This window comes from Lagenorhynchus albirostris, chromosome 11 (assembly GCF_949774975.1).
Source record: "Lagenorhynchus albirostris chromosome 11, mLagAlb1.1, whole genome shotgun sequence".
NCBI lineage: Eukaryota > Metazoa > Chordata > Mammalia > Artiodactyla > Delphinidae > Lagenorhynchus > Lagenorhynchus albirostris.
The window spans coordinates 97667227-97687543 of NC_083105.1; the positions used below are offsets into that span (position 1 = coordinate 97667227).

At 58.8% G+C, this 20317-nt stretch overlaps 2 protein-coding genes and 1 non-coding gene across 6 annotated transcripts; all 3 read right to left on the minus strand.

The window, feature by feature from the left end:
• Positions 1-1894: 1894 nt before the first annotated feature.
• Positions 1895-5117, minus strand: C11H12orf57 (chromosome 11 C12orf57 homolog). 3 transcript variants are annotated; one of them, XM_060167004.1, is made up of 3 exons: positions 4963-5117; positions 2882-3058; positions 1895-2123 (listed from the first exon to the last, which is right to left on the minus strand). In XM_060167004.1, exons 1-3 carry the CDS (start codon positions 4982-4984, stop codon positions 1972-1974), a joined length of 351 nt encoding a protein of 116 aa, XP_060022987.1. In that variant the 5' UTR covers positions 4985-5117; the 3' UTR covers positions 1895-1971. The 3 variants fall into 3 exon arrangements, with proteins under 3 accessions (XP_060022987.1, XP_060022988.1, XP_060022985.1); XM_060167005.1 differs by having other exon boundaries at positions 4953-5081; XM_060167002.1 differs by lacking the exon at positions 4963-5117 and adding an exon at positions 3357-4053.
• Positions 3667-3728, minus strand: LOC132530093 (U7 small nuclear RNA). Its single transcript, XR_009543653.1, has one exon. It is a non-coding gene; the product is annotated as a U7 small nuclear RNA (small nuclear RNA).
• Positions 4980-16209, minus strand: ATN1 (atrophin 1). Of its 2 annotated transcripts, none has more exons than XM_060167001.1 (10): positions 16062-16209; positions 11681-11867; positions 11274-11411; positions 11015-11128; positions 8334-10315; positions 7954-8176; positions 6869-7565; positions 5838-5981; positions 5329-5509; positions 4980-5159 (listed from the first exon to the last, which is right to left on the minus strand). In XM_060167001.1, the coding sequence occupies exons 2-10, from the start codon at positions 11705-11707 to the stop codon at positions 5126-5128; spliced, it is 3540 nt and encodes a 1179-aa protein (XP_060022984.1). In that variant the 5' UTR covers positions 11708-11867; positions 16062-16209; the 3' UTR covers positions 4980-5125. The 2 variants fall into 2 exon arrangements, with proteins under 2 accessions (XP_060022984.1, XP_060022983.1); XM_060167000.1 differs by having other exon boundaries at positions 11223-11411.
• Between the last annotated feature and the right edge of the window lie 4108 nt (positions 16210-20317).

The window sequence follows — 20317 nt, forward strand, 5'->3', positions numbered from 1 at the left end:
TGCGAGCAGGGCACTGTGGCTGAGCTGAGCTGCTCTCAGAGGCTGGGACCTACGGCAGAGGGTCTCACAGGGGCAGGCTGGGGACCCAAGGAAGGACTCTGCCCCAGGAGAGGCCTTGCCAACCACGTGGTAGGAAAATGACCGAGGCGGGAGTGCGGAAGGGATCAGGGACCAGGCAACTCAATCAAAACCTTGACATCAGGGCTGAAGGAGACAAGGTGTGCACTGGGGGAGGCAGGGCCCACCCCAGGGCAGATGTCAGTGTGAGAAGCAAGAACCTGCAGGACTCGGGGGTGACCAACCCATCAACTCACCAACACGCCAAGCAGGTCCTCACTGGAGCATCCAAACTCCAGCAAGGCCTGGTCTGTCCCGGCCCTCCCCACTGGCCTGCTCTGCTACAGGCACTGTCCTTTAGTTTGTTCTCACAGCAGGGCCTTTGCACTGGCCGTTCCCTCCGCCCAGGGGCACTGGAGCCTGGCTCCCCCTCCTGTGTCACCTCCTCAGGAAAGCCCTCCCTGCCCCCTCCAGCCAGTGACACCACTGGCACCACAGTCACTTACTAGCACGTGAAGCTGTTTCATTTTCTGGGTAACACTTCTGAGAACCCGCAATTATCCTACTTAGTGGGTTCCTTGGGCAGTCTGTCACCTTCCACTGGAGCGAGTGAAGCTCCGGGAGAGCAGGGACCATGTCTCTCTTGTTTGCTACAGTATTGGCAGCACCTTAAAAAGCACCTGGCGTATAACAGATGCTCAACAGGTATCTGTTGAATGAATTGAGGCAGAGGAGTGAAGGGAAACTGAAGGAAATCTGAATGAAGGATACTGGGAAGTTTAGTGGGAACAAGGGAGCCTTCTCAGATTTGCCTTTCAGACGTGTAATGTTTCATTCAGGTGACATGGGCTCCCCAGGGGGACAGATCCTAAGCAGATGGCAGAAGCAGGGGACCAGAGGGTGAAGGGAGAAGTGCAATGGTGAGAAGAAATATTCATCTGTCAGGGAGAAAGTGCTAGAGAAGGGGGGGTGGTGCAGAGGGCTACGAATGAGCCCGAGTTCCTGACATCTTTCGGGGAAGCAGACCCAGGGCAGGGGGCAGAGGCAGGTCGCACTCGTGGTCACACACCTGTCAGGAGTGAGCAGGAATACTGCCCCTCCCTCCCAAATGAACAGAGGACCATGATATGCAAGCAGAGCAGGGGACTTACCCATGGGACAGCATTTCCCGAGAGGGGTAGCGAGTCACAGGCAGATGGCCACAGGGGGCGGGGCTGAGCCCGAGCCGCAGCCGTGCAGTGGCCCAAGGTGAGGAAGAACACTCAGAACTCAGCCACTTTCCTCTCGATGCTGCCCGCCAGGCCAAGATGCCACAGGGACAAGCCCCTGGACTTAATAAACCCGGAAAAGGGACAGGTGGGGAGGGGCTGGCCTTAGACCGCCCACAGCAGCTGGCTTCTCTCTCCAGCCCCACGCCGCGGTCCAGCGCCGCCTGCCTGTGCCCCGCCTCCTTCCCTGGGGAAGGGAGGAGCCACCTGGAGCTCCACCTGGCGCTCCGGCCGACGGAGCTGAGGGAGGATGGGTGCTGCGGGCAGAGACCAGGAAGTAACCCTGGCCAAGGGAGCACCAACCAATGGGGGAGCCTCCCAGCACACAGAAGCCAAGGGGCCTCAGGAAAAGCCCAGGAAGCCCCACTCCTCAGAGGCGGGGCTGCCTGTGCAGGGCCCCCCAACCCAGGGCGTTGAGGGGCCGGCCCCTCCCACTCTGCCCCGGAGCTGGTTGGGCCCAGCAGGAGCACAGGGAGGACCTGGACAGGAAGATGGAGCAGCCCGAAAGGCAGAGCGCATCAGGCCAGGACGCAGAGGTTGTCAGGGTCACAAAAGACAGACGGCAAGGCTAAGTCACAGGCACATTTATATCCTCCGGAACACCAAGGTCTTCCCTTCCCCAGCAGTGCCACGGGAGGGCCAACCCTCAGGAGGCGGCCACACTGCCACCCGAAGCAGGCCCGTGGGGCGGCAGGGTCATAGGCGGCAGGAACAGCGCCTTCAGCTTGCCCGACAGGCTGGCAATCTCGGGATCCTGGGCTTCGTAAGACTTGACCAAGCGGGCAAACTTAAGGACACCTGCGAAGGGAAACAGGAGCATCAGTCCACACCCCCAGCGGACGGATGTGCCCAAGATGGCAGGAGGGGGCAGCTTGAGCCGGAGTCGCTGACTACTCTGGCTCTGGCCCCAGGTAGCTGTCTGCAAAACAAGACATATGCAGGCCTCTGCCCTGTGTGGTTTGGATCAACTACTTCCTGGTCTACACTGGGGCACAACTGGCTGTGATGCAGTGAATGAAAATATCCCGAAGCAGGGTGCTGCCCACCATCAGGTGAACCATTTTAGCACTTTAGTCAAAAGACCCCAAAGGATACACACCCACAAGATCACCAGTCCAGAACCAGGAACAGGAGGGCCATGGGCCAGTTGGGCCGAATCAGTAAACACCCTTGGGGAAGACCCTGATCTCCCCAAAGAAACTGAACTGCCAACCCTCAAACAGAAAAGAGTTGAAACACCTTGGAGGGGCTGCAGAACTGTACTGTCATGCAGACACCTCACTACAAGCCGTCAGAACGGGTTTCAGGTCCAACTCGGCTGTGACCTCTGGCACTTTCTAGAGTCTGTTTCCTCATCTTAAAATGGTGTAACAGTATAATTAATGGTAACTAGAAAGCTCACTTCAGACTTCGCTTGGCTCAAGTTCATGAACAGACCCTGGTCTCAGAGTACCAATACTATTAGAGTGTGGCTGCCGCCGTGTGGCGAGAAAAGGGATTACGGCTCGGAGACCCAAGGGATCCATCGCTCTCTCCTCCATCCCCGTCCGACCCACCTTCCCCGTCGCAGCTGAAGCCATAAGCTTTGATAACCTCCTGCTGAATCTGCGTGGCCACGGGCAGCACGAATTGCAGCATCTTGCCCATGTCGTTACACGCGTTGTCCCGAGCCTCGTCCATGCGCACGGCGTTCTCCGGCGCCGAGAACGCCTGGATCACCTCGGCCAGGACCACTGTGCAACAGACGCATCCCGGAAGAAGTCCCGGGTACGCATCGGCGCACGGCCGGCGGGCCCAGCCGAAAACACAAGAAAGAGGGCAGGGAATTATTTAACAGACTGAAACCATAGTAACCCAAGGAACTCGGCCTCCGAATCACTCGCTCCAGGAGCAAGGACCCTTGTTAATTGACAGAGTATGGTACCGAGTACCCGCATTTCCCAGCGAACGCAGCCATTTCTCTCGCCCCAGATCTTTTTCCCGCACTCTACTTTAGCAAGAATCCCACCCGACAACGAAAAGGTTTCTCACCCTTGGCCTGCTCGGCGCTCAACGCTGCAGCTTGAGCAGAGGCGGTCGCCATAGAACAAAAGATACACGTGCAACCGCGCTCGAGAAACAGCCAGGAGAAACAAGCAATATCCTAGAGCGGCTCTCCCAGCGGGTGGGGCGATAGGGAAATTGCATCAGCTTATGCCGGAAACCTCACGGTACCGCTTCCATTTCTCCATTTTTAACAACCAATAACGAGCTCGTCGTGAGAACAGTGAGCTAACCTACAATCTGAAATTCTTACAGCTTACTTAAAATTATTCTATTGTTAAAGACAAACTGTATGGTGGGGGGTTTTCCGGCAAAAACCAGAAAACCTACTAGACAAATTCTAAAAGAGCTGTAACACTACCGGAACTCGCCCTGGAGAGAAGGTGGCATGTCCACCAACTCCACTATTGGTGAGGGTGAGCTCCCATGGCATTTCCTAATCTTTACTGCTATACAAGCAACAGGGCACACTGCAGCTTTCAGAAGGGAAAACAGTATGGAAAAGAACTCTCTTAAATCATCCGTTTCTAGAGTTTGTGAACGTTTGGTACAGGCCTATGCAAATAACTCTATGCCGATTGGCTCAGGAAGAAGCCAGTCACACCCCTTTAGTTTTTAAGAACGTAGACAAGGATTCGCAGCAGTAAAAGCTTGGCGTTAAAGCAGCTCCCGCGCTTTCCGAAAATGGCCTTGTGTCGGGGTGGGGTGGGGTGGGGTGGGGTGGGGGGAAGCTAACGCCCTCTAATTTCCTTTCCCTTCCGGGCGTTTGAAATTGTCACCCACTCCCTCCTCGAACTATAGGGTGGTTAAAACTCCTGCGTTCTGAACGCTTAAACTTATAGCAGGCATGCCCCCTGCACCTCCGCTTCAACACCATTTCCAACTGTCCTACGGAAAAAATGCAAGTCTCCGGTGGCGCCTAACTGTGGGGCCAGTGGCAGAAGTGCCTCCCAAGTCTGCGTAGTTGCCTAGAGCTGTCCCAGGCCGCCAGCGTCCTGACTCGCCGGCCTTGGGAGGAAGGCCAAGACTCTGCGCCATAACGGACCCCGTTAGGGCAGAGCCAGAGCTCCAGGACCCCGGGCTCTTCGAGGTCCCCTCTCCAACTCTCCAGGGGCCCCACCCACCTCCGGGCTAGTCTCCGGTGATCCCACAGCTTTCTCTCGAGGCGTCGCCGCGCAGAGACCCACGCCCCCAACCCACGCCCAGTAGCCCACAAAGAAACAGCCACAGACATCTTCCTGGGGAGTCGTGAGGGTGTTTTTGTTTGGTTGGTTTTGTTTGGGATGTTTTTTAAAGAGCGTCATATAGATATTTATATATATAAATTATTAATGTGGGGGAAGGGCGAGGGGCATACATCGCAGTGGGGGGCGCGCACACGGGGGCTGGGGAGGGGCAGGGGCAGCACACGATGCTACGCAAAACAGCCACATCTAACAGATGAAATAATCACACCAAGGGGTGGGGGAGAGGCGGTGGCCACGGGGGTGGGGCGTGGGGGAGGGAGAAAGGCGGGGGCCAAGGGAGAGGGACCTGGTCCAAGATGCTGTGCGCTTTCCGCCCTCACCCCCGCCCCCTCCCCACCTCCGCACACCACAGGAGCCTTGGCCTTCCATCTGTCCCTTCCTCCTTCCTTCTGCCCAGAGGCCCAGGCCCTGGGACCGAGCGGCACCCCCCTCCGCTCTGAGTGGCAGGCGGGGAGGGAGGCCTCCTGGGTCCAGATGCGGGGGCCACGGGTGCTCTCTTGATCGCAGGTTCTACAGCGGCTTGTCGCTTTCCTTCTTCAGGTGACTGGGGGAAGAGGGGGGCAGAGCAGGGACTGAGAGACTGAGGTCCATCCTGACCTGGCCCCTCTCGCAGAGGATGGTGGGGAAGGGGTTCCCCTCCCACGGGAGCCACAGCCCATCCCAGGCGGGCTGAGCTGCGTCCCCTCGGGCTGGCCTAGGGCGCCCTGCGGTACCTGTAGTAGTCCTCCTGGGCAGGGAGCGGCACACTGTGCAGCGGGTGATGGGCGTGCAGCCACTGCTGCTGCTCCAGCGCCAAGCGCTGCAGCTCCGCGGACTGCGCGTGCATGGCCTGCAGCTGGTGAGCTGCTGACATCGGGGCAGAGAGGGAGGCTGGCAGGTCCCGGTAAGGAGCAGCTGTGGGCAGGAAGGGCAGGGGCCACGTGACTGATGGCGTACTGAGGTAGCCACCCGCTTTACATACAGAAGAGCTGCCACTAATCAACTTAGGTGACAGCCAGCCCAGCAAGTTGCCAGGGGTGGTTAGGATTCAGGCCTCTTAGCCTGGCCCTAAACCCTGTGCCTCTCTTGGGCAGGGCCTCAGCCCTCCTACTCCCGTTCCCAGCTCCTCTGGGCACCTCCTCATCTCTCCCCAAGCCCAACCAGGCCAATCCCACCACCTAACTTCCTCCTTTCTGCCCTTCCCTCGTGAGACCTTCCCCAACCCCGAGACCTCCATCCTTACCAAAGAGCTGGTGACGAAGAACTTCGTTCTCGTGCAGAGGGTGAGGAAGAAGGGGGTTGGGGAGGGTCCCAGCTGGGTAGGGGATCCGGGTAAGGTGAGACCCTGAGGCCAGGGGGTCAATGAGAGGGTGCACCGAGGCAGAGGCTGGAGGGTAGAGAAGAGGAAGGTGTCACCAGAGGGAGGTTTGGGGAAAGCCATGCATTTGGGTGAAGGCATCCATGCCTGGGACGAAAGGTGGGCAATCACACACTGGGAGATCCAGTGGATCAAGGAGGCACAGTGGAGGAACTAGGGGCCTGGGAGATGGACAGGGCAAGACCCTACTGCAGTAGGGATGTACAGATGGCAGAGGACAGGAGATTACAGTTGGCAGAGGGACCTGAGGAATAGGGAGGGAGGAGTGGACTGTTGAGAGGAGACGGAAGAGGATTGGAAGTTTAGGAAATGAGACGGGGAGGAGCTTCAAAGAGAGAAAGCACAAGGAGCCTGCGATGAACATGACTGTGAGGCTAGACGGGGCAGTGTTCTGACAGTAAGAAATGCGGTGAAAAGACAGTGAGTAAAGCTCGTTGTCAACTGTGATCCCACAACCAGAGCCACAAGGCTCTCTTTCCAGAAGGTCACAGATCTAGAGGCAGAGAGGAACATGAAACACCTCCGCCAGGGAAGGGAGAAGATGGCAAGAAACAAGAGTTGAATCCAGAGGAAGAAGAAAATAGTTACGTGAAGGCTCAGAGGCAGGGGCTGTGAGGGGAGGAAGACCGTGCTCCTTCAAAGGTTCCCACCTTGGGCCTCTGTCGTGGGTGGGCACCAGACCTGAAGAGGGCTGGGGTGTGGGGAAGGGTCTCCGTGGCAAGGCTGGGGCAGGAGGAGACGGGCTGCGAAGGCAAAGGCCAGGGCAGCAATCTCAGGAGAGAGGCTCAGGCCAGACGTGGGGAGGGAAGTCCTGGCCCGAGGGACAGAAGCACCGATCACTTGCCGGGGCGGCAAGGTGGCCTCAAAGGGCCTGGGCAAGGAAGCAGGAGTCTCACCTGCATGGATGGCATCCTGCTGGTGGAGGTGCAGGTGAGAGTGGATGTGGGAGTGCTGGTGGTGATGGGGGGTCACGTTGAGCATCTGCAGCCGGGCCAGCGGGTCGTTGCCCAGGGCAGCCACCCTTTCTGCATGCTGCCTCTCAGCTGCCAGACGCTCCGCGTAGGACATGTCAGGCCGCAGGGCTGGCCCAGCTGCCAGCGCTAGACGTTCTCTCTCCAGGGGCCCCAGGCTCGGATGAAAGGGGAAAGGGTGCAAGCCAGGTGGGCCAGGCTGCAGAGCCAGGCCCCCGTGTCGGGGGAAGGGATCCAGGCCTGGCCCAGGGACCCCGTGCAGGGGTTCCAGCTCACTAGGCTTCACCTCGAAGCCAGGCTTGAGGCGGTCACGCAGGTCTCGTTCACGGGCTTCCCGCTCCCTCTCCCGGGCTGCTGGGTCACTGCTGTACAGGGCCGGGACATTGTAACCCAGGAGCCCCGGGTCCACTGCCCCCAGGGGCACGTAGAATGGATGGTTGCGATTTCCAGGAGACATGACGTGGGGCCGGGCGTATTCACTGAGGGTGCGCAGGGCTGGAGTGTCGGGACCCAGGTAGGGGGGCACTGTAGCCACAGCACTGCCCGGCTCAAATGGAGGGCGATGAGGCACTGGGCCGAGCGGTGGGCACTCCACTGGAGCACGGCCCTCCTGAGCCAACTTCTGTGGGAAACACGGAGAAGCGGGGTCAAAAAGGCAGGTTGGAAAGAGGTGGCTGGCCCTGGTCCTCAGCTGCTCATGTCTCAGCATTGAACACCTAAAGCTTCAACTCATTGGAACTCAGCCCGCCAGGGACTTCCCTGCCCCTTCTCTTCCTATGTAGGTTAGTGGCTCTTCCTGGGATCCACAGGTACTCTGACCTGAGCTTGCCTTCCTCCAGCCCAGAGATGCAATTCCTCCCGCTGGAATCCTTTGGTCTCCATTTCCTGGGCTGCAGTGGCTCCTCCTCTCCGACAGGTGGCGCATGACCCCCCCCATCCCCACCCCTCGAGCCTCCCCGAGTCGCGTAGAGGGCGGGCCAGAGGCGGGAGGCGGCGCGCGGTGAACTCACCACGCTGCGTTCCAGCTCGCGCTCCTTCTCGCGCTCGCGCTCCTTCTCGCGTTCCCGCTCGCGCTCCCGCTCCTTTTCTTCGCGCGCGCGCTGCTCGGCCTCGCGCCGCACCTTCTCCACCAGGTCGGCTCGCTTCTTGGCCAGCTTGGAGCCCTCCAGCGGCACGAAGTACAGATCGCTGCGCGCGCACGAGTTAAAGCCGCGGTCCAGGTGTTTGTTGAACCTGCCGGGCGCGGAGGCAGCGCGCGCTCAGCCCCTGCGAGCGGCCCCGCACCAGTGGCCGAGACCAGGGCCTGGAGTACTTTGAAAAGCACCACACGAACGAATGCAAGGCCCGTCCCGCGCCCGCCACTCCACCCCCACCCCACCCCGCCTCTCACCTGGCCGACTGGCTGGCGTGGCTGGGCACATCTACCACCTTGGGAGGGGGCGAAGGGCTGCGGGCCGGGGGCGCCGGGCTCTCGGGGGTCTCATATTCCTCAGCCGGCTCCTGTTTGATCTGCGTGGCGCTCAGGGGCGGCCCTGAGGCGGGGGCCGCAGGCGGTGGTGGCAGGGATGACAGGCCCGAGGGCCCTGCAGGCGGCAGCGGCCCGGTCCCCACCGTGGGCGAGCCCGGCTTGAAGGTCCCTGGGCCTGCGGGTGGCGAGGCGCCTCGGTAGCCCGGTGGGGTCCCCGTTCGGAAGGAGGGCGGGGACCCCGGCTTGTATCCGGGCGGGGTGGCTGTCTTGTAGGCCCCTGGGGACGGGGCTCGCTTGCCATACGGTGGGGGCCCAGGTGGGGAGGCTGTCTTGTAGCCTGCTGGCGAGGAAGCCACCGTGGCAATGACCGTGGAAAGCGTAGACGAGGAGGTGGTGACCGGAGGCACCGGTGGGAAGGGGTAGGGCGCCCCTTGGGGGCCCTGGGAAGGAGAGGGGTGTGAACACGGGTAGGACCCTTGAGAGGAGGAAGAGGCATTGGAAGAGGAAGAGGCTGGGGGGCCGCTGGGACCTGCTTGGCTGTAGGCCACCTGGCTGTGAGGTGGAGGCAGGTGTGCGGGCCCTGGTGGGTAGGGCCTCAGAGACCCCAGTGAGGGAGACATGGCATAGGGGTGTGCGTGGTGGGAGCTACCGCTCTCCAGGGAGTGAGGATATGCCCCGGTTGGAGGGGGCCCAGAGCCCCCATGGTGCTGCTGCTGCTGCTGCTGTTGCTGGTGGTGGTGGTGATGTGTCGGGACTGGCGGGTGGGCAGCGGATTGGCCTCCAGCTGAAGGAGGGAGGGGGCCTGGGTGGGCATTGCTGTTGGCCAAGAGGCGGCCGTAGGGAGGAGGTGGGGGGGGACCCTGGCTCCACACAGCTTGGGATGGGAGAGAAGGCTGAGTATACTTGGGTGGCTGATTGGAGACAGAGAGGCTGGTGGGGGGAGGGAAGGAGTGGGGATAACTGGGCAGTGCCTGGGAAGCTGGGTACTGGGAGGCCGAGGCCGAGGCAGAAGAACTGGAAGAGGAGGCTGCTGCAGAGCTGCTGCTAGAGGACGAATGAGGATACCTCATTGGCGGGGCGGGAGCAGAAGAGGTGGACGCAGCGGGCAAAGGGTGGGGTGACGGAGCGAGAGTGGGGCCCTTCTCTGGGCCGGGAGGAAGTCCACCCATACCCTGCCCCATGGCATGGGGGGAGGGCAGATGCCCGGCTAGCGGCTGGGCCCCCAGGCCAGGAGGAGAGGCGGAGGCATTGTTAAGGGGTCTCAGGGCAGGCGGGGGAGGCAGGTTTGGTGTCACATGGGGGAAGGTGGCTGGTGGTGGAGCAGACGGTATGTTTCCACCACCAGCTGGAGTGTTGGGTGGCTTTGTTGGGGGAGCACCACCAGCCCCAGAGCCTGATATTGAAATGGGGGTGGGGGGCTGGGGGTGCTGCTTACCCCCACTAGGGGCCCCCACTGAAGCGGCAGCCCCTCCTCCCTTGGGGCCCACTGGGGGTCCAGACAGAACTCCTCCACCAGCGCCCCCAGGATAGAGCTGTGGATGAGGGGGAGGGGCCCCTGGAGGAGCCTGGAACATTCGAGATGTGGGAGGCTCCATGGGAGCATGATACCCAGTGGGTGTCCCAGAAGGATGGGATTCAAAGCCAGGCTCTGGCTGTCGGGGGGTGCTCTCTGGAGGGGGAGGGGAGGGAGGAAAGAGTGGAGGTGGATGGTAGGGGCGGGCTGGGCCCTGGGACAGGCCAGAAGACGAGTCGGAGTCATTCTCCACGCTTCCAGGGCTGTAGATGCTGGGGGACGTGCTTCGGTTATCCTGGTCGATATCCCTAGGGTCGCTGCTGCCATCATCATTGAGGCTCCGCCCATCCAAGCTATCCAGATCCGAGGGAGACTGTGGCCGAGGGAGCTCCTGCGGTAGAAGAGGGACGGCCATTTCTCCCTTCCCTTTTCCTTCCTTGCTTCTGGATTGGGGGCCTCCCTCGCACAAAATAACCTCCCGCTCACAGCACACCACTGTGCCACGATGCGCTGAGTACTCCTGCTGGAGCCCACCTCCCTACCATCCGGGGGTTCCCCCACTCTCCCCGCGGTCTCTGCTGCTCCCCAGCAGCCGCCTGAGTTCCCTCCTCGAGTGTCCACCTCTAGCACCTTCTCCCAGTCCACAGCTGAACCCAAATCCCTGTCTTCCACCCACCAGCCCATCTGCCATCCTCTCGTCTCATCCACCCCTTTAACTACACATCCCAGAAACCACTGGTTCTTAAAAAGACCACTTCTGCATGCTCCTTATGATTTATTTGTTCCTTCCACTGAGACTCCTCAGCCTGGATCTCCTCCCCAGCTCCTGCATGAAAGCCAGCACCTAGAAAAGGAGAGGCTAGAATCCCCACACTCTTCCCGTCCCCTTCTGGCCCTGCCTGATCATCTGACAGTCTGGCCAAGGCTCTAAAGATCTGACTGACACACAGACAGGCTACTTTCATAAGCGCTAGGATAAGACTTTTCTCGCACATTCCAGGCAAAACTAAAATAAGAACTGTGAGCAAAAGGAAGTTTGGGTGAAAGAATGGTCAGAACATGGGTCAGGATGGCTGCAAGGGTCTCCCACCTCAGTTTTGGTCTTTTTTGGCGCGTTGGTCTCCTCACTTTCACTCTCCGAGATCTCCTCACTCCGGCCCTGCTTGCTCACCTTTGGGGTGGAGGCTTCCTCTACTCGGGCCTTCTGTTAGAGAGAAAGAAAATGCCTGTCCTATACCTCGCGAGCTCCACCAGGACCCTCAGCCAGACAGGAAGTTCCCCCCGACACACATACACACCATCAGCCCTGGTGCCTGGGCAGCCTGTGGCAGGACATGGGGACAGAATACCTTGGCCGTCTGCCTAGACTTCTCGGCTTTGCCATCGCTGCTGGACGTGCTGACCCCTCCAGGGGAGGCCCGGCCCCTCGATCTCAGTTCTTCCCGGGGCCCAGGGGCCTCTTTCTTCCGTCCACTCCTCATTGACATCTGAGGGAGAAGGAGGCAAGCAGGTCATGTCGTTTTCTACCTTGTGCCTCACTTCATCATGTGCCTTATTTCTACTCTCCCCCGCCAGCGGGTGTCCCAGAAGGATGGGGTTCAAAGCCAGGCTCGTCTGCTGGGGGGTGGAGGTGCTGCCTGGCGGTGGAAGAGAGGAAAGAGTGGAGCTGGGTGGCAGGGGCGGGCTAGGCCCTGGGACAGGCCAGAAGCTTCCCTGCCCTTGATCTTTCGTGTTTCTCATTTTAGCTCCTACTCACTGAGTCTTTATTCTGTCGTGTCTTCATTCTTCAGGCTGTGGAGACCCCATTCTCCTCCGCCTGGGCAGCTGAATATAGAAACTTATCTGCTTCACCCTAAGCTCCCCACAGCTGTGGCCTGGGAAGCAGGATCTCCAAGTTTCCAGTACAGGCACCTGGAACTCACACGGTCTGTTTTCAGTGAAGCCTGTTGGAAAAAGACCATCAGAGTCTCCAAACTGGGGAACACTAGTCTGAAGGGGACACTACCGTGCCTGTCAAGGGGCTGAGTAAGCAGCCCAGCCATGAGACACTGCTGGCGTGCCCATGGGTCGTCCCAGCCGCCTGTGAGGGCAACTCTGCCGGCAACAGCATCCCTTTCATCTCGTGGGAAGGCAGAAAACGCCGAGGTGCCTGTGCACCCCAGTTCAGGAGATCACACCGTGTCACCCTTCGTGATCCCTAGGAAATAGATGCACACACACGAATTCCACAGAGCCTTTAAAAGGAGCATAAGGAAACGTAGCTGAAGTATTAGCTGATTTACGGAGTAGCGTCTTTCCGTCAAGCCCTTACATGTACAATTTCATTTAATATTTACAACCAACCCTGAAAAGGAGGTGTTCTTATTATCCCCATTATACAGGTGAAGAAACCGAGGCTCAAAGATTGTGACTGTGACTTGCCCAACTTCGTGTGATAAATACACAGTGAGGAACCAGTGACAGCACCAGAACCAAGCCCCATCTCCCTGACTTCAAAGCCCATGCTCGCTCTTCAGTACTTAGCTGTACTCTCATCAGAAGTTGGTGGGAAGAATTCTCAGAAGGCCTAGATCAGTCCCAGAGATATGAAAAGAATCTTTTTTTCACATCAGAGTAGGTGGGAGAACAATGTCCCATTCTACAGTGCAAAGGCACACAGCCCGACCAAGGCCAAGACCAAACCTAGGTATCCCCAAAGTGCAGAACTTCAATTCTGAGAGTCTCGTAAGACCCCTGCTCTAGTGCTTGCGTTCCCTACGGCTAGAGGAAAAGTCCAGGCTCTCACTCTACCAACCAAATCAGTGAATAACAGTGGGTAAACGAGACAAATGTACACATTTGTAAGCCTGTCTTCCCACCTGGCTTAGACAGGGACTCATCCCTCCTCACGGCCTAGCTACATAGCCAGTAATTTTCATTTGCACGTGTTTGTATTTCTTGCGAAGTGTCACATCTCTCCATATTACTAACCGTAAGATCTTCTGAGAACAAAAATGATATCTTCTTACAGTTTTCTTCCTTTCTCTATTCCCCACAGATGCCATGTATATATGGATGTTCTGGTCTGTTCTTGCTACTGACCTGTAAACCCACTAACTTCAGTAGGTCTTCTCGAATGAAGTGCTGCTGGCCTCAGTGCAAATGGAGTAGGCTTAGCCACCTATTCTGAGTTAGTTAGGAGGCCTGGCTAGGGAAATAGCCTTTCTACATTCTGTAGCACTATTTTTCCCAAGGAATACAGAGTAAATACCTCTCACTCACCTCCACTGAACCCTACTGAGGCATGCAGTGAGGGGTGAGCCTAACCTTTCCAGGAAACTTAATAACAATTTACTTACTTAGAGTCCCGAAATAGCTGGGACGGAGCCCCCTGTCTTCTGAACTTACAGCTGGTGCTCTGCCCAGTACACCAGCCATTTCTCTTCCATTACAACTATTACTACACTTTTGAGTTGTTGTGTGAATTGGTTTTCAAATACTGTCAACGCCCCCCCCCCCACAAAGAACAAAACCCAACATAACAAAAGGGGAAAACAATCCTAACAAAAGCACGAGAGATGACTGTGACTGGGGTGTCTTTGCCAGCCCCTTAAAGGAGGGTGCTCATCTCTCCTTCCTATCACAGAACCTGTTCATGGTTGGTGAGAGTCAGGGGATCCAATAGGTCAGAGAAAGGCAGGGATGTACCTGAAGAACAGAGCAAGCCTCGCGTGGCCCTCCCCAACCTCAACTTCTTTAATCAGTTAAAATCTGATAAAATTAGCAATGAGTAACTCTGAAGGAGAAAAGCAGTCATAAAAGGGTAGGTGACCCTGGGGAGAAGGAGTGGCAGGAGAGAGAAGGAGGTAGGGCTGGGTTATATATACATTCCTGAACCTGGAGCACGTTTTAGCACCAACAAGCTGAGCTACCCTCCTTCCTGTCCTAGTAGCCGGTCACTGTAACTCCGATCTATCTACAAGCACCTACTATGTGTCTGCAAGACACTAAGCACATTCAACTTCGGCACCTTACCGCAAAAGCAAAAGGATAAAGGCCGGATTGCGGAGGTGAAAACGTGAAAAATAGGGAAAGAGTCTCTAAGTAAGAACAAGAAAAGAAATTAAGGGAGAAATCTGAGGAGGTTGTCTGAAGGAATACACTCGAGGCACAAGGCTTTCTAGGATGGGCTTGCAGGGTGAATTCCAGGATCTTTGGCCCAGCCTCCACCATCATTCCAGACCTGCCAGACTCACAAACCAGTCCTAGATAACAGTGCAGCCCAGACCAGCAGATAACAAGGCACTGGCCTAAGCCTGAGAATCTACAGTTGTCAGAGGGGCCTCAGATATCATCTTATCTATAATCCCTTCATCTGATAATGAAGCTGAGGCTCAAAGAAATAAGAAGTGACTTGACCAAGGTCACAGTTAGTTAGAGGTACAGCCAGGACTAGACCCAGGTCTCCCGACTCCTGTTCTGGAGTATTTCCACTACACCAGGCTGTTCCACGGCCCTCTCCCCCGGGCCACCCTCACCTGGGATGGGCATGGAGAGCCCAGCCATTCCTACAATGTCAGAGAAACAGAAGGTCCAAGGTTAGCTGAGGGAAGGGGTCGCTGTGGGGGATAGTCTGGGAAAGACGAAAAGGGATACTTGGGAAGGAAGACTCAAGTTTAAGAAAATGGAAGAATACCTGTGCAAAGAAGCAAAAAGACTATACAAAAAGTCCCTAATAATGAACTGCCAAAGGATGGTATAACTTGGAACAGGAGCATTTCTATCCCCCCACCACGCCTAAAGGGAGGGTCTTAGAGAAACAACTATGACCTGCAAGTAATATGTCTACCTTTTTCCCAAAGACAGCTGGATGGAAGGGGGTGGGCCCCTTGGGGAACCTCCTCTCCATGAGCAGCTCCAGAAACATCCTCCAGAACCCAGCCAAGAGTTCTAAGGGCATAGCCAAAGGCCCCATCAAGATTCTGAACCCCCATCTATTAGACATCCCGCTGGATCATTGCCATGGCAACAAAATGGCAGAACCTGCCCCTCTACAGTCCATCCCGGGGGTCCAGCTGCCAGCAACTCCCCCTGCAGTTGCCAAAGCAGCTCCTGTCCTCCTATAGCACCCTCAGGGAAGAGAGCTTAAGAGTACCTACCCCAGTAGAAATAAGTCCACGCACAAAGGGAAATCTCTGAGCACACAACAGTAATGAAGGTCCACCCCCTCTTAAGGAAACCGCAGCTAGAGGGGCAGTGGGTGCTCTGCGGATTTGAGGATGGGGGTCACAACTTGTCTGGAGTGCCTATAAGACTGCCCAATTCTCTCCTGTGTTTCCACCCTCCCAGAAACCCTTGCTCCCTAACTCTCCCTTCAGGGTTCCAGTCTTCCTCATCAGTTGCAGGAGGACCCACACTACTGGGCCCCAGTGTGCCCCTCTCCAAGAAGTACCTGTGTCTGAGATTGGAAAAACAAGGTCAGAGGTGACCCGGGGTAGGGGAAAGAAAACTGAGTCACAAAGGCATCACTTTCCCACTTCCACCCGGGAACACGCCGGGTTCTTCTTCTCAAAGGTGGCCCTCTCAGAGCCCCCGTTTCCCCAGGTTCCATTCTCCTCCCTCATCAGCTACAATCCCTCTCTTCCCACCTACCACACCCCTTCCCCATTTCCCAACTCCCTTCTACACCTAGCACCCCGAACCCCGGGCTCTGAAACCCGGGTTCTGGGCCTTTGGGGCTTTTCCTGGAGTCCTCATGCCCCACCTCGCTGCCATCTCTCCATTCCTTTTTGCCTTCGCCCCGAAGCCCCCTCACGGGCATCCCATTTTTCCTCCGCCGACCCTCCACCTCGGGGTTCCTCTTTGGGTCCCAGGGTCCTGGCTACCCTCCTGCCCCATCAGCCCTCCTCCTGAGATCCTCCCACCTCCCCCCACCTTCCCGATCCTCCGGGTGCCCCGGCCCCCATCCCTCCTCGGGGGCTGGCCCCACCCCCTGAGCCCCCAACCTCAGGCCAGGCAGTGCCCGCAGTGGGGGACCGGATCGGGAAAATAACAAATGGAGGCGGCGGCGGCGGGAGGGGGAACTACGAGGGGTGGGGGTGGGGAGCCGCGGGCCAGAACCCGGGCGGGCCCGAGGCCCGGGCCGCGGCAGATCTTACCTGGTTGTAGCTCGGGACGGCTGGCTGGCTCCGAGCGGGATTCGGGGCTCCGGCGCCTCCGGGGGGCGGCGGCGGCCGCTCCCCCGCCCCCCTCTCCTCTTCCCGGCTTCAGTCGCCGCCGCGACGGCGGCGGCGGCGGCCCCGACCCCCCCGGAGGGCGGCCCCCATCCCCCCTTCTACCCCACCTGGCCCCGATCGCCCGCCCGCCTCCGGAGCAAATCCCGATCCCCGCTCTCGCTCGGCCCCTCCCCAGGCCTGCCGCCTCCCCAGGCCACCCGGAACGCCCGGGCCGCGCAGCCCGCCCCCGCCGCGCCGCCGCCCGCCCCCGCGGCCCGGCTGGCGCTCCGCTCGGCTCCGACCCGCCGCCCGCCGCCCGCGCCCGCCCCGCGCAGCCTGCAGTCGCGCGATCCCCGGCCCCCTAGGCGGCCTCCGCCCGCGGCCCCCGCCCCTTCCCGGGCGGTCGTCTCCCTCGCCCCCTCCTGGCCCCTCCCGGAGGCCGGCGGTCCCCCCGAAACGGGTCCCGGCCCCAGGCCCCGGCCCGACGCGGGGCTGCGGGCGGGCGGGCTGGGCTGCGCGTCCGGCGACTCGCACAGGAAAGCGGACGGCGAAGGGAGGGCGCTTGGGAGAGGGGGATGGGAGAAGGGAGGAAGAGGGAGAAGGAGGGAGCGCGGAGGAACGGAGGAGAGAGGGGCCGGGAGGGAGCCGCTAGGGAGGGAGGGAGCGCGAGGCGAGCGGCGAGGCGAGGGGGGGAGGGGATCCGGAGAAGGGGAGGCGCCGGGCGAGTTGTCAGAGACAGAGGCCGAGGGGGCCTGGGCGCGGGGAGGGGTTCGCTCAGGCGGAATGCGGGGAGCCCGCGGGCCTGGCGCGGGAGAGGGCTAGGTAGGAGGGGCCGTGGGTTGTGTGGGCAGTTATGAGGGGGGCTGGAGAAGTTTGGGGGCCAAGGGGTGTGCGGTAGAGGTGAGGGGGAGGCCTGTGGGTTTGTGGCAGAGATGGGGTAATGGAGTTAGGTTGGAGAGATGGAGTTTCTTGGGGGCCACGGGGGCAGTGAGGTGTGTGACAAGGGGAGGGGAAAGAAGCTTGGGGTGACAGCGTCTTTGGCAAACGTGTAGCAGAAGAGCTTTGGGAGGGCATTTGTGAGAGAGAATGGGATGGAAGTTTGGGGTCATAAGGAGGGGAAGAAATTGAAAAGATGGAGACATACACAGGAGGATGGGGTTTCTGGACGAGAGTGAAGAGTTTGGGGGTGATTGGTGTTGGGAAAAGAACTGCAAATATAAGAATTGGGGGTAATGACAAGTCTAGAGATGTCATGTGGAGAGAGAAGGGAAAGCAAGAGGAACCTTAAGAAAGGATGGAGACGTAGGACCAGATGCAGATTCTAGGGGACTGGGTTCTGGGTGGGAGAGGAAAGTGGAAGATGGGGCGGTGGTGAGGGGGATGGCTGGATTCCAGGGGGGGCGGGGGAGTGGTTTCCAAAAGAGCTGAGGAGGGTTTCGTTTGGCAAGACAAGGTAGATAGAATGGGGTGCGGGTGGAAGGGAGTGGTAATGAAGATGAGAAAGAAATGTAAGATAGACAAGGCCTTTGGTGGCCATGCGGAGGAGGAGGGAAATTCAGTGATAGGGAGGACAAGCCAGGGGAGATGGAAAGGGAAAGCAGTAGAAGGAAATGGTAGGAATGGGGGCGCATGAGCGTTCATTTATGGGAGTGGGACACCATCCTCAGGCCCTCTGGCTGGTAGCAGCTCCATTTTCCTTCTCAAATCTGTACAAAGTCATCACTCACAGTACTTTGGGCTACAGGGAAGGGGTCGGGTGGGGATTAGGCTCCACGTGGAGACAACCCCTGGTGCCCAGGTTCCCCCATCGAGATCATTCTAATGTGGAGACAGCTCCACCGCAGACCCCTCTCCAGGCAGCCTCTGCCCCTGACAGACCCCAGCCACTCCCAGTCTTCAGCCAGGAGGCCAGCACCCCCAGTCCCCACCCCCCAGAGTCTCCTGGGCTCTCTCCCTGCCCCACACCGAGCAGCAACATCTCTCAGGACAAAGGACACCAAGACGCTGGGTGATTTTTGGCAGCTGAGATCGGGAAGGCCAGAGAATGGGAGGGAGGCAGGCTGGGAAACGGGAAGAGCTGGAGCCGGAGTCTGGACTGGGAGCCCTCAGTAGCGCTCCAGGTCGGGGCTGGGGGTGGTGTTTGTGTGTGAGCCCGCCAGCTAGAGGCCCAGGGTGGGCCCTGAGGGTAGGATCCCACCAGCCTTCTGAGAGGGAAGGAGCTTGGCTCTGCAGCAACTGGTAGATTTTGCCTCCTATTTCCCTGGGCCGGGCTCAGCCTAGTTCTAGGAGTACCAGAAGCTCTGAATGGATCCTGTGGCACTGGGGAACCCGAGCAGGAAGGCTTCCCTAGCCTAGGAATGAATCACCACTCTTCAGACTCTTGAACTGGTTGGCACTCACTTTATTACCCCAGTCCCACCTTCCTTATCCCTCAGGGCTTTCCAGACAGCTCCACCCCACCCACCCACCCCCGCTGCCCACTCCCTTCATCTGTGTCCTAGGAGAACCCCAGCTCCTTCTCCCCACCCCCCAACTTTGTTCCAAGGCTCCTCCTCTCCCCATGGTTCCCCCTCCATTGCATTTCCTCCCTGTCTGCACTGTTCAGTTCAGTCCCCCACTGGGCCCTGGCCCAGGCTCTTCTCCCTCCTTTTTTAACCACTAAGGGATGGGCTAGGATGGTGACATAGCGGAGCCTAAAAGAAAAACGTAGGCAGTGGTGGAAACGGGATAAGGAGAGTGAGAAGAGAAGCCAGGGCCTACCCCCTCCAATTCCTCCCCTACCTGAGGGCCGGGCTCACAACTCAGCTTCGGGGAGCATCACACACACCCCACCACCATCCCTCACCCCAGCTCCCTCTCTGGCCCCAGTCCCCCACGACCCACCCGTCTCCAGGCAACGGCACAAAAGGAAAGTGGAGAGAGGGGCCTGGGAGGCCCAGGCAGAGCTAGCTGTAACCCAATCCAAGCCAGTACCTGAGGGGTTGGGGTGGGGGGGGGCATGAGAAGGCGACCTAGCAAGGAGGAAAGGGCAGAGGTTAGGAAATGTGGCTCCGACCAGGAGTTACTGAAGAAAGATGGACATAATGGACCCTAGAGAAAAGTACTGTGTGCCCCCAAGGGAAACAAAAGGACACCAGGAGACAGCAGAGAAGGGAAAGCTGAGATGCCCGCGCTGTAATGAAGAGCACAGAGGATGGGGCGAGAAACTCTTCGACTGAAAAGGGCTGAGTTGTCAGCCACACAGGAGGAGAAAAGCAGAGAAGCGGGTCCTGCCCATACAGAACGGGAATCCTCTTCCAGTCCTGGAGCTGGGCAGGATGGCAGAGGGCGTCCAGGACCAGAACTCAGAGAAGACACAGAGTGGGAGGCCCACAGAGGGAGCAGCCTTGCAATTCCCCCCACCCTCGCCCCGTAGCCAGTGCAGTCAACAGCCTACAGAAGCTTGCTACGCTCCAGTGGCCACAGCTCCACCCGGTATCCGAGCCCTGGAGGGGGCTCCCCCGCCCCCTCCTCCCCGGTGGTTCCTGGGTTCCCATCTCAATGCCGGGGCTCCGCTGGAGCTGAAGGGTGATAGTGCATCTCCCCAGCCACACACTGGCACCCTTCTCGCAGGCTGACCCAGGGAGGGGCCCGTTGAGCACCCCAGGTCCTGAATCCCCAGTTTACTGGAAGGCTGTTTCCTCCGGCTTCTGTACCCCCAGTACCATTCTTCCCAAGCACCATCCTTTCCTCCCCGGGTCCCCACCTTGCAGGGGGTGCTGCCCAGGCAGTGCTGGTCGATCCCAGAAGCAGCCAGGACTTGGTCTGGGAGAGGCCCAGTACCGGAGCTGCTCCAGCCCACAGCTTTATCCCTCCTCTGGTCAAGGCCCTTGGTGAATCTGCAAACCCTTTGGATCCCTTTCTCCAAAAATGCATATACACACACAATTTTTGATACTTTTAGGAATTCTGGGGCCCCAGGTTAAGGACCCCCAATTCCCCTGGGTCCTGGGGCCAGGCTTGCTGCTGACACGGCACGGCAATGTGCTCCCTGCCTGGCCAGGGTGAGGTGGGCAATGCCATCCTCCTGGCCTATTTGTTGGGCTTCTTCCTCTTTCTGTGCCCTCCCCAGCTCTGCTATCCAGTTTCACCGACTTGCAGGAGCTCCATCTTCTCTCCCCTCATGTGCACGAGAGTAAGACTCCTCAGACACAGTAATG